The sequence below is a fragment of the Sarcophilus harrisii genome, chromosome 2 (genome assembly GCF_902635505.1).
Source record: "Sarcophilus harrisii chromosome 2, mSarHar1.11, whole genome shotgun sequence".
Classification (NCBI taxonomy): Eukaryota; Metazoa; Chordata; class Mammalia; order Dasyuromorphia; family Dasyuridae; genus Sarcophilus; species Sarcophilus harrisii.
In genome coordinates this window covers 447,179,333-447,205,748 of record NC_045427.1, presented here as the reverse complement: position 1 = coordinate 447,205,748, position 26,416 = coordinate 447,179,333, and the positions used below count along the sequence as shown (strand labels likewise).

The 26,416-nt window shown below is 34.7% G+C and overlaps 1 protein-coding gene across 1 annotated transcript in view; it reads left to right on the top strand.

Annotated features, from left to right (window-relative positions):
* Positions 1-26,416, top strand: part of DENND1A (DENN domain containing 1A) — a 645,990-nt gene that overhangs the window by 453,415 nt on the left and 166,159 nt on the right. The window contains 1 exon segment of the mRNA XM_031954278.1: positions 2,447-2,572. Coding sequence (XP_031810138.1) covers positions 2,447-2,572 — 126 coding nt within the window.

The following is a 26,416-nucleotide window of genomic DNA, read 5'->3' as shown; positions in this document are numbered from 1 at the left end:
GGTCATTTCTTACAGAACATAATATTCCATAATATTCATATACCACAATTTATTCAGCCATTCTCCAACTGATGGACATCCATTCAGTTTCCAGTTTTTAGCCACTACAAAAAGGGTTGCCACAAACATTCGTGCATATACAGGTCCCTCTCCCTTCTTTATAATCTCTTTGGGATATAATCCCAGTAGTAACACTGCTGGATCAAAGGGTATGCACAGTTTGATAACTTTTTGAGCATAGTTCCAAACTACTCTCCAGAATGGTTGGATTCGTTCACAACTCCACCAACAATGCATCAATGTCCCAGTTTTCCTGCATCCCTCCAACAATCATCATTACTTTTTCCTGTCATCTTAGCCAATCTGACAGGTGTGTAGTGGTATCTTAGCGTTGTCTTAATTTGCATTTCTCTGATCAATAATGACTTGGAGCATCTTTTCATATGACTAGAAATAGTTTCAATTTCTTTATCTGAGAATTGTCTGCTCATATCCTTTGACCATTTTTCAATTGGAGAATGGCTTGATTTTTTATAAATTAGAGTTAATTCTTTATATATTTTGGAAATGAGCCCTTTATCAGAACTTTTGACTGTAAAAATATTTTTGCATGGGTAATTTTTCATCACTGACCCTTGAAAAAACTTCTCTTCCAACTTTTCCCCTCCTTCCCTCCACCTCCTCCCCTAGATGGCAGGCAGTCACATACATGTTAAACATGTTAAAGTATATGTTAAATACAATATATGTGTATATATATTTATATAATTATCTTGCTACACAAGAAAAATCAAATTTATAAAGAAGGTAAAAATAACCTGGGAAGAAAAACAAAAATGCAAGCAAACAACAACAGAAAGAGTGCAAATGCTATGTTGTGGTCCACACTCCTTGCCCAGTGTTTTTTCATTGGGTGTAGCTGGTTCTGTTCATCATTGATAAACAGAATTGGAACTGATTTTGATCCTCTCCTTGCCGAAGACAGCCACTTCCATCAGAATTGATCCTCATATAGTATTGTTGTTGAAGTGTATAATGATCAAAGAGTGTATCTTAAAACCATAGAGTATTATAGAAATAGGAGCTCTTTTTATTAAACTAAATGAAACAAGTAAAGCTATGACAGAATTTAGCCATGTATTAGGTCCATTTAATAAATCAACAAAAAATTATTAATGCCCACTAGGTGCTGTATACTGCCCTGGGTACAAGTAATATGAAGATAAAAATTAAGCAATCAGCAACTTAAAAAGAGCTCATAGCCTTATATGGGTGGCAACAAGTATATATAAAAGCATATGTAAGTTAAATATAAAGAAAGTAAATGTAACAGTAGTTTGATTCAAATTGTGAGCTCATCAAGAAAGAAGAGAAAACCTAGAATATAGCTTTGGGGAACATCCAAGGAGCATATAATGAACAATGTTCTATCAAGGAGAATTAAAGGGTGTTTACATAAGTTAGAGAAGAACCTGAAGAGGGTAATGTCATTTTTTGTGACAGAGAGAAAAAAAGGATAGACAAGAAGCATATATAACTATCCTTCAAACCTGTGAAGAGATCAAAAAAGATAAGGCCTGAGAAAAGACATCATATTTGGCAGTTAAGAGAACATTGGGGCAGGGCAGATGGGGGAGAGAAGCTAAGTGGCACATTGGATAGCATACTGCCCCTGGATCAAGAAGACCAGAGTTCAAATCTGGCCTCAGACACTTGAGAGTTATTAGCTTTGTGACCTTGGGCAATTTCTGAGACAGAGACAGCCCATTGGTAACATTGAAGAATCATTTCAATTGGGTCATGAGATTGGAAGCCAGATAGAAATGAGTTGAGAAGTACTGAGGGAAGTGGAAGCATTGAGTATAAATAGCTTTTTCTAGGATTTGGGGGAGGGAAATTGAATTTTTGCTTGTTTTAAAGATTGGAGAAACTTGAGCATATTTGAGGGCAATATAAAAGAAACCAATAAATAAGGACTGGCAATCTCATTTCATCATGAATCATGAAATCTCATTTTCTCCTGAGAAAGAATAGTTTTTATGGAAGTTACTTCCGCTTAATACACGAGTGATCTTAATTCATTTAAATTCTCTGAGCCTTGGTTTCTTTGTTTAATGAACAGGGTCAGATCAATAAGAATGTAAGCTCTTTGAGGGTAGTTCTGTTTTTTGCCTTTCTTCATATCCCTAACATATAGCATATCTGGCAGATAGTAAGCACTTAATAAATGCTTGTTGACCGACTTTAATTTCTTCCAACTCCAACATTCTCTGTGCTTATTAGGTCCCTTCTGACATTCTACAATACTATAAAATATGTAGATTCTACCCACTCTTGGTGATACCTTTGGTCTTTCATAATCTCATTAAGAAATTGTTGGTCATCTGGGATTTTTGATCAAAGTTTTAATCAACTTGACTTATACTTCCCTTCTCTTTATTGATAGGTTTCTTCTTTGAAGAGCAGGCTAAAGAAGGTCTCTACCACAACTGGGGATGGTGTCGCTAGAGCCTTTCTAAAGGCACAGGCTGCTTTTTTTGGAAGTTACAGGAATGCATTGAAGATTGAACCTGTAAGTAGCTTCTTGACATAGTTTGTATCTTCATATTCAATCATGATTAAAAGATTTGCTTGTCATATGGGTTATGGGAAATTTCCTGAATCTCTCTGACCCTTGAATAAAGATAGAAATTAAGTTTGCCATTTTCTGAGCCATTTTCAGAGCTTTCTGCCACTGTTACTTTGGTTCTTTGATGGATGTATGATTCTTCTGATGTGGGGACTCCTTCCCCTTGTGCACACTACGACCCTCCCGTAACCTTTCTCTTTATGTTTTTCTATAAATCCTCTATCTTAGATACCTCCAATGCATTGGAGAACTTAATTTCATTCTTTTAGGATCTTCTAGAATTGAATGGAGCTCCACTGTCTCTTTCTTTTCCTTATATGACCTGCTCTTTTATTCCATGTCCCACTGTACTTTGTCAGTCATCAGAAAGATGATTTCCTTTTACATCATTTGTATTGTTAATTCTTCCAAGACTGTGGTGCGGCATTAACAGGAGACTGCTATTATTTCAGGGAGGAGCTTTTTTGACATTATGCTATTTGAGATCATTGAAAATACACTGCATTTTCCCAAATACAACCCAGATTGGCTTCTCTATCACAGTTAAGTTCTATTCAGTTCTATACCTGGTTTATTATCCATTCTCATTGCCTGTTCAGGATATAGGTATTAAGTATAAATTTATTGTTTCTTAAGCAATTCCAATTCTGTCATATTTATTTACTAAGCTTTTTCCTTATTTGTGTAGAATACTGTGTTAGGAATTAGGGAAAATCCAAAAGTACTTATAACTAGTACCAAACTATATATATTAAGTCGGGTTCTCCCCTTGAAGAAATTACAGTCTCGTTTGGGAGGAAAGATATGAAATGACTATAGACCACCTTACCTCCTTAATTGATTTCTGGGAAAATACTATTTTGATTGAAACAACATTTTAAAGGACAAATTCCATGAGAGGAATTTTAAAAAATGTATTCAACCAACATTATATATTAAGTGCTAGAATTAAAAAGAAAGAACCTAGTCCCTACTTTTAAGATGCTTAAATTCTAACAAGGGACAAGAACACACATAGCTGCAATACCAAAAATTTGTGAAGTAATTGCAAAAGAATCCTGATTCATGTGTTCTGGATCATCTGAGACTAGAGAGATCCTTTTTATTGGGGGGCTAGAAGATTTTGGGAAAGCTATGGTGGGCCTTAAAAGAAGTGAAAGAATAAAGTGAAATAATGTTACAAAGTTAAGTTGTAGTCACATTGTTGGAGTCCTAGAAGTGCTAGCAGTGATAAAAAGTGACACAGCAAAGTCACGCATGCTGAGCAGAGCTGATCTAGAAAACTTCTTATTGTCCCTGAAATGAAATCATTTATTCACATCTAACTGAAAGACAAACCATGGAGTCTCCATTGCTGATTGTTCTACCTGCTTTCTAGGAGGTAGATAGCTACCAATGAAACAGATGACTCAGGGACCATTCTAGTGGCCACTTTGTTTTTAGAGATGAAGTGTTTATTACTCAGGTACATTCAGACTTAACAACTAATAAGCATGCCTTGTCTTGCCAGTCAGAAGCTTAAGTTAGCCATTGGGGTTTCTGAATTACCCATCACAACAACACAGCTTTTAAAATTTTAACTTTGAAGGGAAAATAGGCAGTTCAGTGAACCAGGACTGAAAGACTCATGGTTGCCCTCAGAACTTCCACTTTTACAGAGGATTTGGGTTTTAATCTTATCTCCACCTATCATTGCTTTACCTATTAGACATTTGCAATCATGTATCCAGTCCAATGGCTTGGTAGTTTATAGCTGGAATCATTTAGAGACAAGGGCACTATAGGTGTTAATTCTTTGATATATACTTAGTTCACTGCTCTCCATTTACTGTAGACAAGGAAAAAGGCCAATAGCCTCTCTTTGTTCTGAGGTAAGTTTGAACTCAATCATTTGGCATGTCAATGTGCCTGTGAACCTCTACCATATTGTATTTTTACATGGCATGTCCTAAAATCCTTTTTTGCTCTAACATTTTGTATTTTATTAATCTTATGTTCTGAAATCTTCTCTCCCCCCGAACAGTCAGTAAGTTGTGTGGACTTATAAGTGTACAGACTTTGTATGAATATGTATTGGCAAAAACAAACAAATGCTATTCTATCCAAAGACTTGTATGTTTCTTCATTCTGGTGGGAGGGGGTGGGGGGAGCATTTCCACATAATGAGTGTGCATTGTCTATTTATGGGTACTCAGGGGAACATCAGGTGTGAAACCCAGAAAAATATAAGTACAGCCAACTTCTTTCTTCTCCATACAAATGACAAATCTAAACCCTCCTGGCAGCCCAATGTGGGGTGAAAAAAAAAAAAAACCTCCTTTATCCATGTCAAACGGTTGCCCAGACTTCCGTTCATTTATTTGGGTCTTTCTTGCTCTCTGACACGCCTCCTGCTTGTTGCCAGGCAACCCTTGGAGTAGCAGCATGTGTGCAGCTCTGATGGGTATAAGAGATTAACTAGTTAAGAGTGGGGTTTTTTAATGGCTAGAAAGGACAGGAAGAGACAAATAATTTAATTGTTCATCTGCAAATCATGTACCTTCCGTTTTGAAGACAGAACTGTGAGAGCTCTAAATGTTGGCAAGTGAAAAGTGAGGGGACAATAAGTTTTTTGAATTTTCCTGAAATTTCCCAAATTCTCCTTCTACAGAGAATAAGTAAGCTGAAAGAGAAACTTTCTAGCTTTACCCTTTTTGTATTAATAATTATAGATCACATTTCTATAACACTACGTCCTTTAGAAAATACTTTTCACAGCAACAATCTAGTAAGCTAGGAAATTGCAAATTTTAGTAAATCCATTTTGTAGATTCGGAAGTAAGAGCAATCATCCTTCATCTGCTCTTCATAGCCTAATATGTTCTTGAATTCTCAGCTCATATCATGATGCCTGTCAATAACATGAGATCTAAATAAAACTAACCCATTTTTTTGAAGCAAATATTACAGAATAAATGTTTTCAACTGTAATCATAAACTCATTCAATCTTAAATTGTATGAGAAGATAAATAACGTAAAAGAGAGGTGACACTTGAGTTAGAAAAACTTGAATTCAAATTCTGCCTCCCACAATTACTACATGTGGAGTCTTAGGAAAGTTACTGAACAATTCTTATCCTTCGTTTACTCATATGTAAAATGAAATAATAGTAACATCTACTTTACAGGGTTGTTGGGAGGATTAAGTAAGATAATATTAAGTATTTTGGAAGCCTTAAAATTACATAATAAATAAATAGATGATGATGATGATGTCATCTTATCATCGACAGTGATGATGACAGTGATAGATATGGAAGAGACTTTACAGCACAGAAGATTAGACCTAGAAAGAACTTTAAAACAGAAATTATTTGAATGTAGAGTGTTGGTGTTAAAACCAAATAGTGGCTTAAGAACACAAAATATTAGAGAAAAAAATGTGGGTTGGGATGTTAGATGTTAAACCAAGTCCAATCCTATGTGAAGCATAAATATGTTTTTAATATCCTCTAGAAAAAAATATCCAATTTCTGCCTGACCACCTTCAATAATAAGAAACTCATTCATCAGTGTTCCCTCACTTCTCTCACTTGTTCCACAAACCTTTGCAATCTGTCTTGCAACTGTATTACTCAAGTGAAAAATTACTCTTTTCAAAGTTAGAATTGCTTAATTGCCAAATTTGATAACCTTTTCTCAGGCCTTACTGTTCCTGACCACTCTGCAGTATTAGACATTCTTGAGAACCCTTTCCTTTTAGATAAACATTCTTCTGTGGGTTTTTATTGGTTCTTTTATACCTTTTCCTCACTTCTCAGCATCCTTTGTTGTTTCATCATTCATATTTCATCCCCTTAGTTGTAGGTATACAACATAACTCCTTTATTCATCTACTTTCTTGGTGACTTCATCAAGTCATAAGTTTAATTATCATCCCTGTGAAGATGATTTCCAGATCTTTACTATATTCTCCAACCTCTCTAATGAGCACTGAGCCTACCTCAAAGACAGTTTTGTTTCAGTCACCCATAGTTATCTCCTGCTTACCAAGCCCAAAGCAAAACTCATTTTCATTCCTCAATATTCTTCTCTCTTTCCCAATGTTCATGTTTTTGTTAAGGGCATCATGATTGTTCCAGTCCTGTAGGCTCCTGCCTCAGAATCATCCTCTCCACCTCTTATTCCTCCTTACTACACGTAGCTAGCCAAATCTTGTTGCTTCTACATTCACAGAATCCTTCTCATCTGTTCTTTTCTTGTTACTGATGCAATTAATCCCTCATCTCGGGCTCTTCCTACCTCTTATGTGGACGATCTCAGTAGTCACTTAGTGACCTCACTGCTATAACTTTCTGTTCTGCAGTACATCCTAAAGCTCAGTTCTAAGGATAAACTCTCCCTAAAGCTTCTAGGATTCTATACAAATTCCTTTATTTACATTTAAAACCTTTCTGGGTAGAATGAGGAGAAAATAAGCATCATCTATGTACTAGACCCAATAAGTGCTTTACAAATATTACCTTACACTTGGACCTCACCACAACTTTATGGGGTAAGTGATATTATGAATTCCATTTTATAATCAAAGAAACTGAGCCAGATTAGAGGGTAAATGACTTGCCCAAGGTCACACCACTAATAAGCATCTGAAGATAGATTTGAACACATGTCTTTCTGACACTAGGCCTGGCACCCTAATCACTGTGCCATCTACCTGCTATCACCATCCAGCATGACCCCATCCTTTTAGCTTTATTATATACCCTTCCATTATGAAGTCTTTGATCCAGTCAAACCGACCTTGTTTTTTCACAGTGATACTCCCACATACCGTATCTCTTTTCTATACCTTGGCATAGGTTGTCCCTTCATGCTTTGAATGTACTTTGCTGTCCTTACAACTCTGTCCCTTACAATCCCTAGTCTCCTTCAGACTCCTGGCACTTTCTACATGAGGCCATTCCCCAAACCTTTAAACTGTTGCATTGCCTCCCCTGAAAATCACCTTATATTTAACTGTGTGTGTGTGTGTGTGTGTGTGTGTGTGTATGCATGGCCTGTATACAGGCACAGATATGCACCAGTATACATTTACATAGCCACATGTTGTCTAGCTTGATGGACTGAGAATGTAAGCCCCTGGAAGGCAAAGACATTTTCACTTCTATCTGTGTATCTCCTGCCGGACCACTGTGCTTGGCACGTCATAAGCACTTACTGATTTAATTGATTGATTTTGGAAAGGTCATGTAGTCTCTGCCTGGAAAATTTCAATAAGGAAGAACTCACTTCACAGTATCGCTTATCTTTGCTAAACTGATTCATTGACATTGCAAGAACAAGGACAGTGCAGAAGAAATACTTGCACCTCATTGATCACCACTTACTCCTTGTGTCTCCTGCTCATTAGCGTTGCATCCCTAACATGGAACACAAATTAGGAAGAAGTGACCATTTTAGTCACATTAAGGTTTTTGATCAGTCTGAAATTTGGTGATATCAAGGACATAAACCATAGCTTAAGAATACTATTGAAGATTTGTGATTTCATTGATAGAGATCCTCAATTTAACAAAATAGATCATAATTCCTTTGCATTGTAGTAGATCTTTAATAATTTGCTATGGCCAAAAAGAAATATCATTTCCTAATAACTAGCATTCTGGGCACGAGTTCTTCTATCTCTGGCTGGGTGCAGGAGATGAACCCACAGTCCATGGCCAGACACGTTCTTAAAGATTGTTTACCTTGGTATGACAGTACAAGATACTATCTTTAACATAACACCAGTCATTTGGATGTCACAAAACAGTTCAGAGAAGTATTGGACTAGGAGATTGTTAGAATGTCCAAATGATAAACAGATATCTAAATGAAAATAAAATTATTTTCTTATAGTTGAATAAACTGCCTTCAAAAGTACTTGCGTAGATAGTAATCAGTCTGTGGCTAAATCATATCAAAGATGGATTTCACTATGATTTTGAGTAATAGGTTGGACTAGTTGACTTCCTGTGTCCTTTCTGGCTCTGAATCTTTAATTCAATAAGCAAAAATAAAAACTAACATACTAGACATTGAAGTGATATAATTGCACTTAGCTGAATGATTTCAAAATATACCTTTTAAAATGGGGTGTTCTGTGGTAGAGTATCCTCACCTACTTTTCTGGGATCTAGGAACATAAATCACTTTCTGTGATGTCTAAAGGTTAAAACTGTGGGATTCTTCCCACTTGAAAGGCTGCCCTAGTGTTTTGGTATGCATAGTTTTCATGTATTTTATATATATATATATATATATATATGTATACATATAGATATAAATTTTATTTATAGTTTGCTTTCTCCTCCAAAGTTAACAATAGTATGTAGTGATCCTTAGGAACCAGCATGGGTTCATTAAGAACAAGCCAGAGCAGACAAAGCCCATTTCTGTTCTTAAAAGAATACTAGATAAAGTAGATGAGGGAGTAGTGTAAATATAGTAGACCTGGATTTCAGCCAGTTATTTGACAAACACTCTCATAGTATAATGGTAGGGAGATAGAAGTTGGCAAGTTTAGACAATTAGGAGAATTAAGCTCTAGTAGAGCCACCACACCCAAAGAATATTTAATCTTAGCTCAGTGTTAATTGAAAGGATTGCAGTGTTAAGACTTTGTTCCTTTAGCCTGTCTTGTTCAAAATTTTTATCATGCCCATCAAATTTGTGAATGATAACATGAGAATAGATAGTTAACATGTTGGTTTACAGAACTGGGAACAAAAACATCTCAGTTGGCTTGAATAATGAGACAAATCTAAAAAGATGAGATTGAATAAATATAAATGCTTACATTGGGTTAGGAAAGTCATTTGAGGGGACTCAGAGGTTTTAGAGGAAATTTGTGGTCCTTGAATTCCCTAATCTAAGAGTTCCATTTCTGAAAGTCTTCTAGATCTTATTTAATTCAACATTTACTTATTAAGAAACTTCCATAATCAAGACATTCGTTTGAGTGCTTGAATTACAAAAAAACAAAATAATCTCTTCCCTTAAGGAGTTTATAATCTACAGAAATTCTTATAATAGGAAAATATCTTTTATAATTTTTATGGTTCATAATTTGGGAGCTTTAATTTCATGTAGGTGACAGTAACAATGATATTGATGAATGATATTTTTACATCTCTTTGTATTTTCAAAATACTTTGAAGATATTATCCTGTTGGATCTTTTCAATTATCTTGTGAGATTGGAAAGGAAAGTAGTGAGTGATATGCCCATTTTACACATTAGAGAACTAAGACTGAAGAGGAAAAAAAAAATCTCCCCAAAGCTATATAATCTAATTAGTTGAAGAACTAAATCTGAAATTCAGATCTCATGCTAAATCCAGTGCTTTTTGGAATGGACTTTGAAACTTAGTAGATGTCTGATCATGGAAAGGATACTTTGTAACTTTAAATCTTTCTTTCCTCATCTGTAAAATTTGATTAATAATATTTGTATTGCCTTCCCCCATTGGATTGTTGTCAAGAAAGCTCTTTGTAAATCATAAAATACTATTATAATCTGCAAAGTTATTGTTATATCATGTAGGATTGAAGTCTTTTATCTGTTTTCCATAAGAATGATTCACACAAGGCTCACAATCACTACAATTTGAGGGTATTTCAACTCAAGAAGAAGAAAAATTAAAAAAAAAACTCTTAAGCTGTTTCCTTTTAAAATCCAATTTCTCTAATCTGTAGTGTTTCTTGACAAATTCAGGTTGAACTAGCATCATTTGTAAATATTGTTGCTGAGGGAAAACTGTCAAAATTTATTATTTTCTTTTTGAAACATTCATTTGATAGATAATTTTAATTGCCTAATATTTTGTTGTTTAAATATTTGATATTTATAGAAGTAATTGGATGAAAAAGCTAAGTACTTAGAAACGTGTCCTTTAGTATTTTTTTTCTTGGGGTGACACCTAGTGGTTAGCTCAATTTCTAGCGTTGATTTTATTCTGTCTTTTAGATCATAGACTTAAAATGTTAGAAAGGAAGGGACATTAGAACATAGAATGGGAGAGCTTAAGGAAGCTTAGTGCATAGAATGTTAAAACAAAGAACATAAAACCTGAAAGGTGGTAAGGACCTTAGTACATAGAATGTTAAAATAAAACCCATAAAATGTTAGTAGTGAAAAGGGCCTTAGACTACATAATATTAGAACTGGAAAGCATCTTATAAAATAGAATGTTAAAGCTAGAGGTGGGAAGTGACCTTTGAGTTTGTCTAGCCTAAATCTTTCACTTTATAATTGAAACAGTTGAGTGCCAGAAAATCTAAGTGATACTCTAAGGTCACATAGTTATTGAATTATAGATCTGATATTCAGTACCAGATTCTCCAACTCCCAAGCCCAGTATAATTTCTATTTGCGTTTATAATACCAGATTTTTTTAATTAAAGTAACTTTTAGCAAAAGAAAAGTGAAATAATGTTAGAAAGTACAAAGCAGTTCTGGCGAGGGGTTCCTTCCTATCCTTAATCACCTGAACATTTGATTTCCTTTTTTTCCCTCCCTTCCAACCTACAATTGATAACAGAATACCCTTCATTCAACATTTTTATCAGCAAAGTTAAAGGTAACATTGGGTCTGAAGTACTAAAGCTTCTTTACTAGGTGTTATATGCTAATAAAAACAAGAATACTTGGATTTTTGTGCCCTGTAATTAGCTTACAAACATTTGACAAAATGGGAAAAGGCTATTGAATATTATTTGGTTATTATAAAAATTCGGACTTTTAAAATGTCAGTCCTGGAACTGAGATAATCAGAAAAGTCAGCAATTCAAGTGTCTGGCTGCCTGCTGATTGGCTCCTATGAACATCTTTGAATGTGTTGAAATCTTATTAGCCAAAGTCTTATTATCTTATCATAGACCACATAAATTTCTAATTTGATCATTCAAAGGTAGAATATAATTCTAATGGTAGCCTGATACCCTCTCTTGCATTTCTTTTAGTCTCTTCTGATAATAGTAGTGTAATATGATGGGAATATGTTTTATTTGTATTTCTGAAGCCTAGATTCATATCCCAACTGGCACCCTTAATAGCTGTGGGTGATACTGGATAATTTAATTCCCCTAGAGCATATTTCGTATGAGCAATATGAAGAGTGTTGGATGATTTGTACTGGTGTATGTATAGGTCTAGAATGAAATCCTGAGATTATTTTAAAATTTATTGACAAAGAGAACCTGGGAAAGTCATTTAACTTTCCTAGTCCTGATCTTCCTCATCTATAAAATGAGAAGGTTGGACCAAATGACCTCTAAGGTTCTCTTACACTTCCAAATCTGTGATCCTGTGTTCCTTATCCAAACATCAGTTTCCCTATCTATAAGATATAAAGATTGGACTTAATGATCTCAGCCCTTTTTCAGTACTAAAAACAATAATCATGGATTAATAAATATATCTTCAGTACTTTAACAATGCTTGATTTCATCAGTGTACTCTCTTCTTTGACACCTATTGCAACCCTTCCATATTTTAGATAGAATATGTTCTTTGTGAATTGCTAGGTAAGATCTCATCTTTCTCTTTTCACATTCTACTTATTTTGTTTATCCCTGTTTCTCATATATCCCTTCCCATTAGACTTAAGTTTCAGTGAACATTTTAAATCTTTTTATGCTTAGTATCTAGCACAGTGCATTGCCCATAGTAGGTGCCTAATGAATGTTTATTGAACTGAAGATATATAGTGAAGAACTATGTATTTATTACTAAGTATTATAAAAAGATCACAGAGCTTTGAATTAGAAGACCTGAGTTTGAATACTGTCTCTGACATTATTTAGTTCTGTAACACTAAACAAGGTAGTTCATTTTTCCAGACCTCTATTTCCTCTTTTGAAAAATGATAGGAAACATAATCTAAGGATAACCTAAGGAAATACTTATACTATTTCCCTCTCAGTGCTAATGTAAAGAAGCACTACGATGTGATGGTAGCAAAGCCAATTTCGCTCATTAAACATTATAGAAATAGACCCAAAAAATATGCTCTAATTGTTTTGATCAACAAAAGAGAAAAAGAATATATCAAGGAAATTATCTGTGTGTATTTATTTTTAATTAGAAAAATTCCAGTTAAACAACAAAGTAAGAATTTGGAATATCAAGATGATATTAATAAATTTTTTTTAAAGCCAAAGAACCAATGAATTGATAAATAAAACTAGGGATCATTAAAAAAAAAAACCTTAAAATAAATAATAGCTGGTCTGATTTTTTTAAAGAGAAATTAAATCAAAACTGAAAAAGAATTTGCAACAATTGAAGATGAAATCAAGAAAACTTGTCAGAAACTATTCTATATTTGCCAACAAAACTGATTACTTAGGTATAATGGATATTTAAGAAAATATTAAATACCTCCGTTAACAGAAAAGCACATAGATAATTTAAATAACTTAAAATCAGAAAAAGGAATTGAGTAAGCAATAAATGAACTCTTCCCCCCCCACACACACACACCAAAAAAAACAAAACAAAACAAAACAAAAAACCATAGTCAAATGAACTTGCAAGTCAGTTTTTTCAAACATCCCAAAAGTAATTCATTCCAATATGACATAAACTGCAAAGTTGAGAAAGGAGCAGTTTTTTCAAACTCTTTCTGTAGTACAAATAAAATCTCAATACTCAAACCAGGGAAAAACAAAGAGAAAGCAAAACCATAGACTAATATGTCTAATTGATACACATCCAAAAAAAAAATTAATTCAATATTAGCCAAGAGGCTAAAATAATGTAATAAAAAAAGATTATACATTATGACCAAATTGGACTTATTCAAGAATGTAAAATATAAGGAAAATTGTACACACAATAGACTCTGTGAAAATAATAGAAACTCATGATTATATCAATAAATACTGGAAAAGCTTTTGACAAAATCTATTTCTGTTTTAAAACAAACTCTAGAAAACATGTAAATAAATGAACCTTTTCTTAATTATGGTTAATAGTATTTAATCAGACCAACAGCTAATACTATACGTAATAGAAAAAGCCTAAAGACCTTCCCAGTAAAATAAAGAGTAAAGTAAGAGTGTTTATTTGACATAGTGCTACAAACTGATAAAAAGAAAAGAAAAAGAAATTGAGGAAATTAGTATAGGTAAAGAAATAACTATCCCTTTTTGCTGGTGTTATATCTGTCTGGAGAACACAAAAAAAATCACTAGAAACATTCAGTAGCATTCAGAATTACAAAATAAATCCTCACACGTAATCCATATTTTGCATATTGGTGAACTGTCCATGGTTATTGCTATGCTTGGAGAGTAACTACTCTCTTATACATGTAAAGATAGAAAATCTGACTCCAAAGTAAAGAAACCTGATGTCTGACCTTGTTGAAACATTTTCTCTTTTAATTAATCAGGATCTACATCCTAACCAATTGAAGCCAAATTCACTCAGTGGAGGTATATTGCTGTTTTATGAATGTATTCAGCTAGAGATTAGAAATTTTGTTTAGGAATATGATCTACTGTTTCTTCCTTCAGACATAATTTCCCAAAGTTACAAGTCATTGGCATTGATAAGTTATTTGTTGGAATCTTTCTTTCTGCCATTTTCCTCTCACTTCTCTTGCTCCCAAATATAAATAAGACTAGGAATACTGAGTTTATCCTGAAGTAGACTCGCTAATTTAAATATTTGTGCTTATTCCTTGAAAGTGAGCAGTTAACATAAATTCAGTGAAAATATATGTCATCTGTAGAATGAGATTGAGCTGTTTTGTCTTTAGCTTCCCTTTCAGTTCTGACATTTCATAACATGTAAAATGCTATATAAAGGTGTTAAAATGATTAATATTATTCACATTTTTTTGTTATATTTTCCCTTCTAACTCTAACATCTTGCATCCAAATATGCTAACAGTTGATTCTAAGAGGTCATCCAGATCCAAAATTCTGTTGTATTACGTTCTTCCATTCTGTGATCCAAGGTATAGTTCCAGATTTAATATTCAGTGATTCTGTGATTTCCTAGAACTTTTAAGGAAGATACCAGAAACACTAATGCATAGGTGAAATTCTTCTCTCTAAAAATTCAACACAGATGACCCCCTCACATATACATACATTCACATTAGTGAGCTGACTTGGTTTGTGTGTAAATCAACCAGCATACCACCCATTGCTAATACTTCACCTGTCAGTTAAAGGTCTTTCCTATTTTCCCCATCACATTATACAGCCCCTAAGACAGGCACAATGTGTAGCACAAAGAAATCATAAGGTGTCAGATACAAAAAACTCCAAAGCATATGTCTTTCTGAATTTCACTTATGTCACAAAGATGCTGAAGAAAGCTTTTGACGCTGAAAAAATAGCGTCCAAGTGTAGTGACATATCTTTCTCACACTTCGCCCCAGTGGAATTGAACTCCTCCTATAGAAAACTTAGTTTGGCCAGAGGATAGTGTAGTGTATCTGTATCTTTACATAACCACATTTGCAACTGCTGACAAGGTATAGAAAGCTTAATATTACCTGCTTTGAAGTATGTGAAGGTCTGTCAGGTGAGAAAGGAATTAGGATTGTTCCATTTGGCCCCAGAGGGCAAAACAAGGACCAATGGGTATAAGTTAAAAGGAGGCTGAAATCAACTTGATTTAAGGGAGGACTTCCCTAAATATCAGAGCTCTCTTACAATAAAATGATCTATCTCTGGGATTAGTGAGCTCTCCATACCTGGTGGTATTCAAACAGAGGAAGGATCTAAAGATTTTTGCTTCAGCTCAAGGTTGGAACAGATGAAATTTAAGGTTCTTTCCAACAGATTTTACATAAAGCATTTATTTAGTTTTATTTTATATACTATATCTCATTTCAATGGCATGTTGATTATATTAAATTAGGCAGATGTTTTCAAGACTAGATTTTTTAAACTGTAGGAAAGTGATGAGATATTTATGTCATTCCATTTTCTTCATTATGTCACTTCATTTTCTCTATATCTGCTAGTTTCTTCCTTGATATTTTACAAACAAACTCATGTCTCATTTCCAAAAAGGACTTTCACTTGACTCTACCATTATTTCAGGGTAATATCCTATATTCTTTTTATAATCAAACTTCTAGGGAAAAGTTAACTATAACATATTGCTTCCACTTTCCTTTTATTCACTTTTTCTAGTCTGGATACTGACTTGCTAACTCAACTGAAATTTCTAGTTTGACAAATCCACTAATTTTTTTCTTTATCTTCTAGACTTTCTGGTTACTATCCCCTCAACCTAGATAGACTCTGCTGATTCATCAGCCATATGCTTCCCTGAACTATGTCCACCAGGGTATTCCTTGACTAAGTGCTTGACCATCTTCTTTTCAATTTCTACACCATACTAAGGTGGCTATGTGGACCTGGACAAGTCATTTATATTTTATCTGCTTCAGTTTCCTCAACTATAAAATGAGAATAATTTAGTCCCCTGGGTTGTTATCTCATCTCTTTTGTACAACTTATACAGAGTTGCCAAAATAATCTTCCTAAATCAAAGTTTTGACTATGTCACTCTCCTCTTTAAGAATATCTGGTGACTATCTTTGTCACCTCTCTGTAAAAAAACAAAATTCTTTTGTTTGGTATTTACAGTCCTTCACAATCTGAGTTTAGCCTATTGTTCCAAGCTTGTTATTTATTACTTCCCTTCATCTTCCATATTCTAACCAAAATGCCCTACTCATTCTTTCCCATACAAGCCCCTTCCATCTCTTACCTTTATGTCTCTGTATAAGTATATGGAGTTTGTACTTTACCTCTGTATCTTAGATGTCCTAGCTTCCTTCAAAGCTCCACTCCACAAGGCTCTTCCTGATATCTGTGTTCAAGTGTCTTTAGGGCTATCTGGGGAAAGAGTGATTAGACTTATTCTTTGTGGACCTAGAAGATAGGCATAGTAACAATTAGTGTTGTTTTAAAGAAACAGATGTGGGTTAAAGAAAAATTTCTTAACAACATTAGGAATAAAATGGTGTGCACTGGGAAATATTGAAATCCATTTTACTAGAGGTCTTTTAGCACATGCTTAATGACCTGTTTTGGATATGTTATAAAGAGGCTTCTGATTCAACAGCAGATTTAATTAAATGGCCACTGAGATCTTTTGATTGAAGAGATATTATGGCGTAGTAGAAAGAGTGTTGGAATCAGAAAAACCAAATGTAAATTCTGACCCACATATTAGTTTATAACTCTGAAAAAATCATCTCATGTTCCTAAATCTCAGTTTCCTTTATGGAAAGAAAGGAAGGAAAGAAGGAAGAAGAGAAAAGAAAGGATAATTATCTACTACCAACTTCATGAGATTGTTGGGAAAGGAAAATGCTTTGTAAACATTAATCAGTTATATAAATATGATCTGTTGTCCTCTTCATCAACTGTACTCCAGGATCCTCTGCTGCCTCATCATCCAGATTGTGACTCTAGACTTTGTTCTCCAGGGCTCTGTCCTAGTATTGCTATTCTTCTCTTTCTTCCATCCTTAGCAGCTTTTATAACTTGTTTTATTATCTCTATGTTAATGTTATCTCTATGTCAATAATTCACACATATGTGTATATATACATCTATGAAGCCTAAGTCTCCCCCCCACTAAACTTCGGTCCCTCATCACCAATTGCGGTTGAACATTTCAAATTGGATATCTTAGTGACATCTCAAATTCACCATGCCCAAAACAGAATTCATTTTCTTTTTCCCCAGACCCACCCATCTTCCACTCTTCCCTATTATTGTCAAAGCTGCTATAATTCTTTCAGTCTCTTTAATTTATATTGATGTTGTCTTAAACTCATCTCATATATCCAATCAGTCACCAGATTTTTTCATTTCTGCTATGCCATGTTTCTTGCATTTGATCGCTTCTCTCTGCTTACACAGCCACACAGTGATCCAGTGTTTAATCATCTCTCATCTCAATTATTATAGTGGTCATAAAATTGGTCTTCCTGCTTCATGTTTCTTCCCTATTCAGTCCATTCTCTATGTTGCTGCCAAAGTGATTTTCCTTAAGCACAATTCTAACTATATCATTCCTCCTTCAGTAAACTTTAGTGCGTACAATTCCTAAGACAAACAGTTTATATTTTATTCTAAGGCTAATAGGGAACCACTGAAGTTTCTCCCTATAAATTATGATGATTAACCTCAACTAGCCAACTTAGTTGCTTCCAGTTCCCTCATTTTTTCCAGCTTTGTCCAGCTTCTGCTCAGGTTGTTTCTCCTTTTCTGAAACTACCAGAAACTTTCTAGGATAGTCTCCTTTTCTTTAAAAACTTCCCCCCTTTACCTCTACACTCATCTGGGGATGAGGGAATGTGCAGCAGAGGCTGAGGCAGGGTTGTTCCACTGCTAGAGTTCAGCATTATTGGAATTGGGATAATATGAAAGGATGAGGTTATACAACCTTTTGGGGAATGAGTCCAATGGATGGGAGGAGTTCCACTAATGAGGAGACAGAGTTAGGAAGTCAAAAGTCTCCAAAGGCATAAACAGAGCTTGATGGTATTATATCCCAGGACTTCTGAAAGCCTGACCCCTAGGTAGTAGTTGGAAGTGTGGTAGGATCCAACTGCTTTGCCTGACTCCTTCAGAGAGCCATTTTCTTCTTTATCATGTGGAATATTAAGTTGCTAAGAGTTTAGATGTGGTAAAATGCTAACAAGTTTGTCATTTCAGATCTCTTCACCCCTCCCCCCTCCTTTTAGTTTTATCTATAAAAGCTCTTGGTAAATCTGGCTTGGCTGAGTATTAAGCCAAAGTGTTAGACTCTGAAATGGCCTAACTTGAGATAGAATCATGAATTTAGAGATAAAAAGGATCATTTTGTCCAAACTTATTTTAGAGTTATGGAAACTGAGTCCCAGAAAAGTTAAATAAGTTAAATGACTTGCCTAAATTGCTCAAATAGTTGTTTTTGTTGGGATTTGAACCTAAGTGTTCTGATTCCCAACCTGGTGTCTTTCCACTGTATCTTACTTATTTGGAAATTGATTAGGTTTTGCATAGAAGGTAAGAGGGGCATGCAGCTGTCTGTTATTGACAGCAATCCCTGGTAAACGAAGGAGCATCAAGACATTCTCCTAATACTGGTAATAAGAGGAGTAGGTGTAGGTGGAAGATGGCCTTTGGTGACTTGTGACAGTATTGCAAACAGAGCAATGACTGTGGAGAGGAAATGGATAGACACAGAACATTTAATTCACATAAAGTGACTGTGAGGCAGTGAATATTTTAGTGGTTTTGTGAATTATTGTGCATGCTTTATATGAGACTTCAGTTTTGGTCTTTCGGTACAGGTCTCTGGATCTGTCATTTCAGATGAACTTCCATTTAGGGGATCACTCATGGAAGTGATTGGCTAATAGTACCCCAGGCTTTGGCAGTGTTCAGGTGCACTGGATCTTAATGCTCATTGTAACAGAGCAATTCTTGCAATTGTATAATGAGATAAGGAAACTAGCAGATATAAATATCAGATCGCACAGTTCTGATCCACCAATAAAGGGGGGAAAAGAGCAATTGGGCACCAGTGTCCCATTCCTGGTACTATGAATTGATTCATCCATTCTGGAATAACAATTTGAAACTATAATCAAAAAGTTATTAAACTCTTTGACTCCATATTACCATTATACAACTAATATTAACTGTTTACATTCTAAGATAGGCAGATGATATATGTATACCCTCTAAACTAACTCTATCACCATCAAGATTCAATGTCTAATTAGACAAAAGGCCTGAAAGTGGTTCTTATATTTTGGTGACATTAAAAGAAGAATGTAGGAGAAATAATCTAGTAGAAGGAAAAGGAAGAATGGAAAATATTATCTCACATAATAAATGTGTCCAAATAAAGACCATACAAACAAGGATGAGGTATTCATCTAACACTTGAACCTCACTCTGTCCAAATTGGTCAAAAAGGGGAAGCGTGCACAAACATACACATACAAAGTTGCATTATTAATACATTTCATTCAAGAGGAAAATAGGAAAAGGGAGAAGGAAGAATTAGTCAGAGTGTATATTAAAAGAAGAATTAGTCCTAATCTCTAAGGATATGTAAAAAATATTCATAGCTCTCTTGGCAGTGATAAAGAATTGGGGGTTGCCCATCACTTAGGAAATAGCTAAACGATTTATCGTGTATTATGATGGAATACTATTGTTCTGTGAGAAATGATAAAGGGACTAGATTCTGACAAACCTAGGAAGAATTATATGAATTGATGCAGAGTGAAACGAACAGAACCAGGAGAACAATTTATACAATAATAATACTATAAGATAAACAGCTTTGAAAGAGTTAGAAACTTTGATCAGCATAATGATTAACCACAATTCCAGAGGACTAATGACAAAAGATACCATCCACTTCTGTTAGAGTGTAAAAGACTCAGAGTGCAGAATGAGATTTTTTTTTTACATACTTAATACAGAAATTGACTACCATTTTAATCATTTTTCTTTCTCAGCAAAGGAGGAAGGAAGAAGATAAATTTTTGCTATTTGGGGAAAAAAGGGAGCAGAGCACATGATATTTAATTTAATTAATTGTTTCATGCAACAAATAACTGATAAGAATTCAGTTTTAAGAAAGCTATGTACAATGTGTTCCTAATGGCAAAGATTGCTTCTCTCACATAAAGTAAACTACTTTATTGGAAATCTCAAATCTCTAAACAGGCTTACCTCAGAGATATTGAGAATTTGGCTTCAGAACACTGCAATAAAGCAAACATCACAATAAAATGAGTCACCAACTTTTTTTCTTTCTCAATGCAAATAAAAGTTATGTTTACATTATACTGTAGTCTTCTAAGTGTGCAATAGTATAATGTCTAAAGAATCGTACAATACTTTATTGCTAAAAACACTAACCATCATCTGAGCCTCTAGTGAGTCATAATCTTTTTGCTGGTATGAGGATCTTGCCTCAGTGTTGATAACTGCTGATGAATCAGGGTTGTCGTTACTGAACGTTGAGGTGCCTGTGGCAATTTCTTAAAATAAGATAACAATAAAGTTTGCTTTGTTGATTGGCTCTCCTTTCACTTGAACACTTACTTAGAAGCCATTTTAGAGTTATTAATTGACCCAATTTCAATATTGTCCTGTCTCAGGGAAATAGGGGAGCTAAGGACAGAGAAAGAGGGGAATGGCCACTCAGCATTTAGAACCCATGCAACATTTACCAGTTGACTTCTATAGGCACACTTTGTGACACCTTAAAAAAAATTACAATAGTAACAACAAAGATTGTTGATCACAGATCACTATTAGATATAATAATAATGAAAAAGTTTGAAATACTGTGAGAATCACCTAAATGTGACATAGAGATAGAGATATAAAATGAGCACATATTGGAAAAATGATACCAGTAGACTTGCTGAAGGCAGAGTTGCTACAATTCTTCAATTTGTAAAAACTGCAGTGTATATATAAAGCAAACACAGTAAAACAAGGCATGTCTATAGAGATTTAGGGCATCTTGCAGCTTTGAGTTTGAAGTGAAAATAGGTTCCAAGGTCATTGTCCTGAATTAGTTTACTTAGAAATAGTTAAATGTATGGGACATATGCCTATGATATCCAGAGCTGAGGATTATGATCAACGTACCAGTGCCATTTGTGGACACTTTTTAAGTAGAAGTCTGAATTCCTAAGTGGTTGGAGACTTAAAGCAATCTTGTTGTTAGCTTTGAAAAACTATAATTAAGGGGCAAGATGTCTATATGTACACTTGACACCAGTGAGGTGGGAATGGCTTATAGGTGGGGTTGAAAGGAAATGGGAGAAGAGAGACAGATGGCATATTGTGACCTAGAAGCCCATAAATCAAGGTGACTAGTTGAGAACCATATGGCAGACCCTATTCTTGGTATCTCAGAGAAAACCATACTAATTTCCAGATAAATAAGTCTTGTATCTCACTTGGATAGAAAGAGATGGACAGTTTCCTCTACTTTTTATAACTTGGAAAGCTGGGAAATAACCTTTTCTACAGTAAAGATATTTAATTTTTCTCAGTTGTCATTTTGAAGGAAGATATATTTGGACCTATTTTCATAGTTAAGAGTCAACATGACCTGCTAGGTTAACTCATTGTCGGATTTTGACTGTCTCAGGCAGACTGTCCTGTTTCTTTTCTTCCTCCCAGAGATTGAAATAAACATATAGAGTACCCATTCTCCTGGAACAAACAAACAAGACAGTTTTTCTGAACAGACCAAAGCTAACAATAGAGAGAGGAATCTATCAACCCAAGCAGTAAGGTTCAAGAGTAATACAACCCTATAGGTTCTTTAGCCTATCGAGTCCAATTACTAGATTCTGTTTGTCTCACCAAAACAGAAACAAGCAACCCTATGAGATTACCAATGATAGACCATTTCTTCATAAATTTTCATAAGCCACTCTTGTTTGTGGGGGCAACTAGAAGGCCCAGTGCATAGAGCACTAAGCGTAGAGTCAGGAAGACTCAACTGCCTGAATTCAAATGTGGTCTTAGACAATTAATAATTATGTGACCCTGGGCAAGCCATTTTACCCTGTGTGCCCCAGTTTCCTCATCTGTAAAAATGAACTGGAAAAGGAAATGGCAAACCACCCCAAGATCTTTGCCAAGAAAACCCCACAAAGAGTTATGAAGAATCAGACAGGACCAAAGCGACTGAACAAATCTCCTCTTTGTGAGAGGAAGGATGCAGGGTACAGCTGATTAAAAACACATGAAATATATTTTCTTCCTCTTCCCTAGATTATGTGCTTGGAACTAGATTATATCTTAGATTCCTTTTTATCGCCAACATTTTTTTTTTCCAACTTATCTTCTGTGTATCCTTCTAGCTCAGACATTCTGTAATCCAGTGTTCCAAAATCCCTCTTTATTTATAGTATGCTACAGTGGACCAGATGCAGAAAAATATGGAAGTATAGTCACAGTACAAACACATCATTTAGGACAGGCAGATAGCTCTAAAAAAGGGACTTGAGAATCCAATATCTTCATTTACAGATTAAGAAATTGAAGCCCAATTTATATGAACTGATGCTAAGTGAAATGAACAGAACCAGAAGATCATTATAATGGCAACAATAAGACTATACAATGATCAATTCTAATGGACATGACTCTTTCCAACAATGAAATAATTCAAGCCAGTTCCAATGATCCTATGATGAAGAGAATCATCTATGATGAAGAGTGTGGGAACTGAGTGTGGATCATAACATAGCATTTTCACTCTTTTTGTTGTTGTTCTTTTGCATTATGTTTTTTTTCTCATTTCTTTTTCCTTTTTTGATCTGATTTTTCTTGTGCAGCCAACTAATTGTATAAATATATATACATATATTGGATTTAACATATATTTTAACATGTTTAACATATATTGGATTATCTGTCATCTAGGGGAGGAGGTGGGGGAAAGAAGGAGAAAATTTGGAACGCAAAACTATGTAAGGATCAGTGTTGAAAAATTATCCATGCATATTTTTTGAAAATAAAAAGCTCTAATAAAATAAATAATAAGTAAAAAAAAATTTTTTAAGAAAGAAAGAAATTGAGGCCCAGAGAGGTTAAATGACTTCTGTAAAGTCATATAGCTAATTGTCAAAAGTAGTGTTTGAAGCAAAGAACTTTAACTCCAGCTCACTTTGCAGAGCACCATGTTAACTATTTAACCTTAGAAAGGGCCTTGGTTCCTGATCTGTGAAATGATAAGGTGAACTAATATACCTCCAAGATCCTTTCCTGTTCCAGGATCATAAGATGCTTTGATTTTTAGGAATGAGGTATGGTACCTGGGTAGTGTAGTGGATAGAACATTACACTTGAATTGAGGAAGACCTGAATTCAAATCCTATTTCAGACCTTTACTAGCTATATGTATAAAAATAGAACCACACTTTTAAACTTCTCTGTTTCTGTGGAGGATACTCAGATTTAGTCACTCAGGTTCACAACCTCAGAGTCAATTTTTAGGCTATTACATGTTGACTAGCTGATTCAGTATATGCATACATGCATGTACACATATACATAACTACACACATTCACTCACACACACACACACACACACACATATATGCCAAGCTTTTCTGGGGATTGTCTGGGATACAAAGAAGAATGAGACATAGTCCCTAGCTTCATGGTGTTTATAATGTAATATAGAGAAATGATTTACACAAACTTTGATAAAAAGTGATATACATGTGAGTAAATAAAGAGAAGTTGTTGTAAGGCACCTTCAACTATGACTGCTACAATTCATTTCTTGGTATCTAGTTTGAGGTTTCTGTGACCTTTTCTTATGTTGGGTTTATATTACTTTTTTTTTAAGTTACAAGTGTTCTTTTTCTGAGGATTGTAAATGAATTGACATTGAATATACATATGCACACACATTTACATATGGTTGTATTAATAAATAAGGCCTTTTTCCCCTTGTGAGAATCATTAGGAATATTAAAAGTTGATCCTCTTTTCCACAGTGTCTGAGTTAGCATTCCTTTTATAGAATCTCAAGGGAAAAATCCATGACCACCTCCCTAATACTTTTTTTCTCTCTTGAGAGAACAAACCCAAGTTCATTTTCCTAGCATAGATTAGGTAATTTAAGAGGCTGAATTCCCAGGGCACACCTATGTCCATATTAATTTGCTATGATCTTGCTTAACTATGTGAGATTGAGTTTGATTATTTTAGGTTTCTTAGTTTTGATTTTAGTTTGGTTTGGGTTTTTTGTTTATTGCCTTATTTTACTTCTGTCCTTGAAACCTCCAAGATTTTTTCAATAATAATGTCATAAATAAGTGTCCATCTGGAATGAAACAGCCCCATAACAATAGGTCCATTAGATAAAATCCTCCCCCTCCCCCTTGTTAGACAGTCTTTAAAAAATTGGGAAACATTCTAGTACAGTATTGTAATCCTTTTCCACCAATTATTTCCCTCAAAAATCCAAAGAGTGCCCTCTCCTGAAGCAGAGGTAACAGGTGAATACCTTGTTTCCCACCAGTCACCATCCTGACAATCCTTGAAAAGAGAGCATCTTTAACACACAAAGATAGGACTTTCCTCACGGAGGTGAAGTGGAAAGGAGAATCTGACAAGCCATCTTAGCACATTATCACCCAATTGGTACACAGATTTGAAGGATCACAGCTCTTTACCCATCTCTAGCTGATCTTATATATTGTCCTCTAATAAATAAATTTTGGACATAGTCTTTTGCATAGACTTTATTTTTTTCTCTTTTCCTGTGCAGATACTGAGTTACCACATAATCACTCATCTGGAGAGGTATTTGCTTCTAGATATAGGAATTAAAATATGTGGGAATAATTGATTCTTTCTTATTTTGAACATTCTCAAACAATTTTTCCCAAAAAACCCAAACAAAGAAGCCACTGTATTCCAATAGTGAGTGGATCTGATTTATTGGTTCAAGCAAAATGCTATGTGAAACCCTAGGGGAAAAGTTCACTGTTACTCTAGATCAGGGAAGATTGCTTGAAAGATGTTGTCTTTGAGTTGTGCTTTAAAAAGGCACATTATGCATATTAAGTGTAGGGAATAGAGCAATAATTTGAATTATGATAACTCATATAATGTTTTAAGGTTTATAGAGCACAGTTCTTACAACTTAGTGGGGGAAATTGTATAAGTATTTTCACTCCTAACTTGCATATTAGGAAACTGAGGCTGAGAGATATTAATTCATTTCCATGATATTCACACATATGAGAGGCAACAGCATAGTCCAAAGTACTCACTTCAGAACTAGTAGGACCTGGGTTCAATTCCAACTTTTGACTCACAATGATGACATACCCTGGGGAAGGTCATGTAGCCTATAGGCAACTCATAGAAAAGGTACCTTCCTGCATTGGTTAAAAGTTTCCTTATATTAAAATGCCCTATATCAATGAAAATATGAGTTGAGTCCCTTTTCTGTCCTTTGTTCCCACAGCTGCTAAGAAGCACAATCATGATTTTAATGCAAGCTTTCTGACTCCAAGTCTGGTTGCTCTTATACCATACTCTATGAACACAGGCACCAACGTGGGGAAGTACACATATGGAGAATGATAAATACTATAATTTGACTGAGGAGTTGGAAGGAGTTGTATGAAGTATGACTGGAAAAGTGGCGTTATTCTAAATTATGAAGGGCCTTCAATGCCAAGGTTACTAAGTAAGCACTAATTAGTCACTACAGGATCTTAGGCAGAGGAATGATATGGCTGTGAAATCCTAGAATCATTTAGAACTAGAAGGAATTTTAGTGGTTATCTAGTCCAGCCCCATAATTTTGCAGAAAAGAAAACAGATCCTGAGGAGATTAGTTAGGCAGCATGCAAAAGAATGGATTAGAAAGGGAAAGCAGGAGAAGGAAAAGCAAAGAAAAAATTTTTGTGAGGTTTTTTCAGGTATTGGCTATATCTTGAATCTTTCTACTATATGTTGATGCTGTTGCTATGGAGATATTTTTCTTAAGCAATTGAATAGAACAGCATATAGTTGTTGCAATCTCATTCTAATTGCTACCACATGGCTGGTTTCTTCATAGTGTACTTCTTTCACATGTATATTTTAATAAGTATCTGGGCATTGTACAACTCACCTGGCTTTTTAAGTCCAAGTTTCGTCAGGGGAAAGAGTTCACAAAAAACATCTCTCTATGAGAAAGGGTTCTTACTGATTTTCCTGATGGGAATAAGTACT